This window comes from Setaria italica, chromosome II (assembly GCF_000263155.2).
Source record: "Setaria italica strain Yugu1 chromosome II, Setaria_italica_v2.0, whole genome shotgun sequence".
NCBI lineage: Eukaryota > Viridiplantae > Streptophyta > Magnoliopsida > Poales > Poaceae > Setaria > Setaria italica.
The window spans coordinates 13,905,187-13,909,489 of NC_028451.1; the positions used below are offsets into that span (position 1 = coordinate 13,905,187).

Below are 4,303 nucleotides of genomic sequence, written 5' to 3' on the forward strand. Positions count from 1 at the left end.
CGGTGGTTTGGCGTGGAGCAGAACAAAGCAAGAGCACAACTAGACCTGTGCGACTGAGCATGCGTGCACGGCCACGCCTCGTGATACGGCGGAGAGCCTGCTGGTCATGGAGGATGATGAAACATGCGGAGAGATCAGAGGCCACTTTATCGATCACCTGAAGTGCAATCAGAACCCGGAAGAGAAAGGAAAAAAACAGATCGAGCAGGGTATCAGGAACAAAACAAAACGAGATAAGACAATGCAATGCTTGGGACTGAAGGATTCTACCCACAGGTTGATTTAGACAGAAGCAAGGTTTCACTGATGACGATGATGATGATGATCGTCGCTACATAATAATTAAATAGAGATACATGCTAGGAGGGGAGATGGAATAATCCCTTGACAGATTACGACACATGGTTGATTACAAGGAGGAAGGAAGCCAAATTCACGCACGCAGCTGCTGAAACAAAACGACCAGCGGCAAGAACTTCACTGATGATGATGATGGCAGATTGCAGACTTATTCTCCCCACAAAGCGTCGATCGCCATTGCTTCAACACGCACACGTAGCAGCCTTTGCGAGCAGCTCTCACGGTAATTCTGAAGACTAGTTTCATGCGTTGCTCCTGAAGGAGCCGAGGGCCTTGATGGCGCCGGCCCGGAGGATGTACTGGTGGTAGAACGCCGCGATGGCCGCGCCGGCGAAGGGGCCGACCCAGAAGATCCACTGCGCAACGAAAGGGGATGGATGACAAAACCGTCAGATCAGAGAACACAGCAAGTTGCTGGTGAGTGAGTGGAAGGTGAAGTGTGAAGCATGAACTGTGACAAAGCTCGTTATGTGAATGGAGATGGAACAGGGTGAGTGGAAACATAACGTACGTGGTCATCCCATGGCTTGTCCTTGTTGTAGATGACGGCGGCGCCCAGGCTCCTGGCCGGGTTGATGCCGGTGCCAGTGACGGGGATGGTGGCCAGGTGGACCATGAACACAGCGAAGCCGATTGGGAGGGGAGCCAGCACCTGAAATTTTTCACAATTCACAGAGGGTCAGCAAAACATAGCTGAAAATAAAAACAAGCAAAGGCAATCAGATTAGAATTACAGGCAATCAGATTAGAATTACTCGTGCATGCGTCCAAATTCTCGTCACATCATCATGGCCTAACATTTTCCAAACTAAAACAAGATGACAGGCTACTTCTAAAGCAAGTGGCCAAGCATTTCTCCAAGCAAGTCTGTCAGCGTCAGGAACGATTAGTGGCTAAGAAAAGGAGACCCTCTCGTCATGCATGCCCCTTTCTCTAGGGAAGGAACTGGAACACCAAACTTCGTTAGTGGCCTCTGGCTTTTAGCGCGCGACTTCACCTCGGCCGATGAACCACCACCAGGGTCCTCACCACGGCATATTTTGACGGGATGGGTCGCGCGAAGGCAGGCCATGGACAGACATCACGTTCCGTCACCTCGCCGCCTCACGCGAAAGGGATGCCCACTACCACTAGGCTACCCCGATTTCACCTAGCCACACGCTACACGTTTGCGCCTAGCGTTGCTTTGGACCAGCGGTGAATACGAATTCTTCAAATTCACTCCGTGTGTGGTTACGTTTCAGTACGTACCATACGGTGGTCCGTGGAACCGTAGTACACGTTGGAGGATTTCAAGAACCAACGGTACGGTGCTAATAATTCATCATGGAGGGGTGAGACGCTAGAGTCTAGAGAGGAGGCTCACATGGCATGGGACACAATCACACAAGGGAGGGAGGGGAGGGGGAGGACGTGGCCGAGCGTGCGTGCCCTCATCACACGACAAGGACGACTGGACCCGACGGACCATGTGCTACAGTGGAGCCGCGGGCCGGACCAGGCCCAGCTCAGCTTTTTACGCGCGCCGGTGGGCCCGCGTGTGTACCACCACCACCGGATGTTACTGTGCCGTCATGCACGGTGGGAGAGCCAGCCAGGTTGACGGGAGCAGTAAAAATCTGGAGGACGTAAAATTGCAGAGATTTCTACAGTAGTACTCCGTAGTAAAATTTCAAGTCTAGAGATAAGGTTGGAGCTGATTAGCCCCGGGTCTCTCTATCTGTATTTATTTACTTTACTGTTAGGTCCGGGGAGTCATGGCTAGCTGGGCTATTGAGGCCTGTGAGGGTGACCCGGTTGCGCTCTGCCGCATGCTCCTGTGGATGTTCTTGAATGTTCCAGCAAGTGTGTGTTAATAACGGTCATTATCAAGACTACGGAAGGCTTAATGACAGTTCTCCGTGTGTAGTGTACTAACCCCTTGAAAATTAAGTTGTGATATTTAGAATATTTGGAGCTTAGGCATCCACACATCTCTTTCAACGGTCAATTATTTCTTTCTTTTGGACAATGGTTTAGCTGAATTTCAAGCTTTTGTTCCTCTATCTAACAATAAGCAGCCTCGATGAATAACTTGTGTAACTAGGTACAGACTACTCTAAAAAAGACTAGGTGCAGACAAAATGAATCGTAAGTGAACCTTTACCTTTCTATCCCCAGCAAAAAAACGTTCTATGGGCCGGGAAAGAAATCCCTTCTGCCTGGACGCCTTTGAAAGAGCCAAACTGGATATTCTCTTGCTTTTATATTGTTATTATTTTCCTTCTTCACCGGAACAAAGGAATTTCTTTTTGTTCGCATGTGCCCAAACAGTATAGATGGGCAAGATTAGAGCATGCTAGCATCGCTTGAGCTCTAATTAAGCTAAGTTCGCACAGACATGAAGTAAAAGAAGCTAATAAGCGAGCAAGCTAGCAGATCGAGAGAGAGAAATAAATAAAAGAAGAAAAAAGCAGGAGGCCGTGGCGTTGGTCGGGTGCTCACCGGAACGTGGGAGTCGCGGGCGTTGCGCTTGGGGTCGGTGGCGGAGAAGACGGTGTAGACGAGGACGAAGGTGCCGATGATCTCGGCGCCGAGGCCGGTGCCGCGGGAGTATCCGGAGGCGAGGGAGTTGGCGCCGCCGCCGTACCTGTCGAAGTAGGCGCTCTGGAACGCCTTGACGAGGCCGACGCCGCAGATGGCACCCAGGCACTGCGCCACGATGTAGAGCAGCGCGCGCACCAGGGACACCTTGCGCGCCAGGAAGAGGCCGAAGGTGACGGCTGGGTTGATGTGCCCCCCCGAGATGCCGGCGGTGCAGTAGACGAGGACGAAGATCATGCCGCCGAAGGCCCACGCGATGCCGAGGATGCCCACGCCGCCGCACGCGTCGGTGCCGGCCACGTTCGGGTCCGTCTGGTGCTTGTAACCGATGACGGTGAGCACGGTGATGTAGAGGAAGAGCAGCGTGGCGATGAACTCGGCGATGACGGCGCGGTACAGCGACCAGGAACCCAGCTCTGCCGCGTCGATCAGCGGCGCCGGGGGAGGGTCCGTGTAGTCCTTGGCGGCGAACTCGCCGCCGCCGGCGCCGCTCTCGATCACGTCGTCCTTGCCCATGGCTTGGTCTTGGCTTAGCTTGGCAGCTGCGGGACTAGCCGGCCGGGTGCAGAGGTTGGCTTGCAAGAAATGGATGAGAGTGGTGGGAGTGAGAGGTAGAGGGTGGTGGTATTTATGGAGGGAGGGGGGAGTAGGTAAGTGACAACACAATAGTGCTGCAAGGCTGGGGGTGGGCCATGGGCGCTTGATTATTGCTTGATGGAACAGAAAATTGAGCAGCTTCTACTATTAATTTCAAATTCTTTCGCTTTTTTAGTTTCTGTCGATAAGGTTGAATGGGCTTTTCTTTCATGTTTTATGAGAGAGGGAGGGTCCGCCTTTTGGGTTTGTTTTCCTGCTCCAATGATGCCGGTTGGATAAGCTAGCTACTGGGGGTTTGTGCTGCGAAGCCAAGGGGCTCGGCCCTTTTTTTTTCCAAGGAAAAAAATGAATAGAACTTTCCAGGGACCGAATGGAATCTTGGGAAATGAAAATGAAAGAAGAATATTGGTTCGTCGAATACGATAGACCGTTGCGCGTTTTGCTCCTAGGAAGATGCATTTGTGGTTTCTATTATACTTTCGGTACGTTTTCTTCTTGATTATATTGTCCTAGAAATCAAATAGCTAAAATTGAAGACCCAAATGACTTCCGTCTCTCAAGTCTCTATCAGGAGGACGAGAACCACCGAGAAAACAAGGTCAGAAGTTTGGTACAGCGCCGACCAGAAGTTGAGATGATCGATATTCATCTCTTTGAAAATAAACATTGATCTTACACCGTTTATTGTACTGTATCAAAGCGGAGCCTAAAACACTGTTCTTCCCTAGGACGTACGTACGTGTCTCTTGTCACCGCATCGATT

General features: G+C 51.3%; 1 protein-coding gene across 1 annotated transcript; it reads right to left on the bottom strand.

Annotated features, from left to right (window-relative positions):
* Positions 1-242: 242 nt before the first annotated feature.
* On the bottom strand, positions 243-3,554 carry LOC101755066 (aquaporin PIP2-1). The gene is made up of 3 exons (XM_004956056.4): positions 2,845-3,554; positions 872-1,012; positions 243-716 (listed from the first exon to the last, which is right to left on the bottom strand). The coding sequence occupies exons 1-3, from the start codon at positions 3,457-3,459 to the stop codon at positions 603-605; spliced, it is 870 nt and encodes a 289-aa protein (XP_004956113.1). The 5' UTR covers positions 3,460-3,554; the 3' UTR covers positions 243-602.
* Positions 3,555-4,303: the final 749 nt, after the last annotated feature.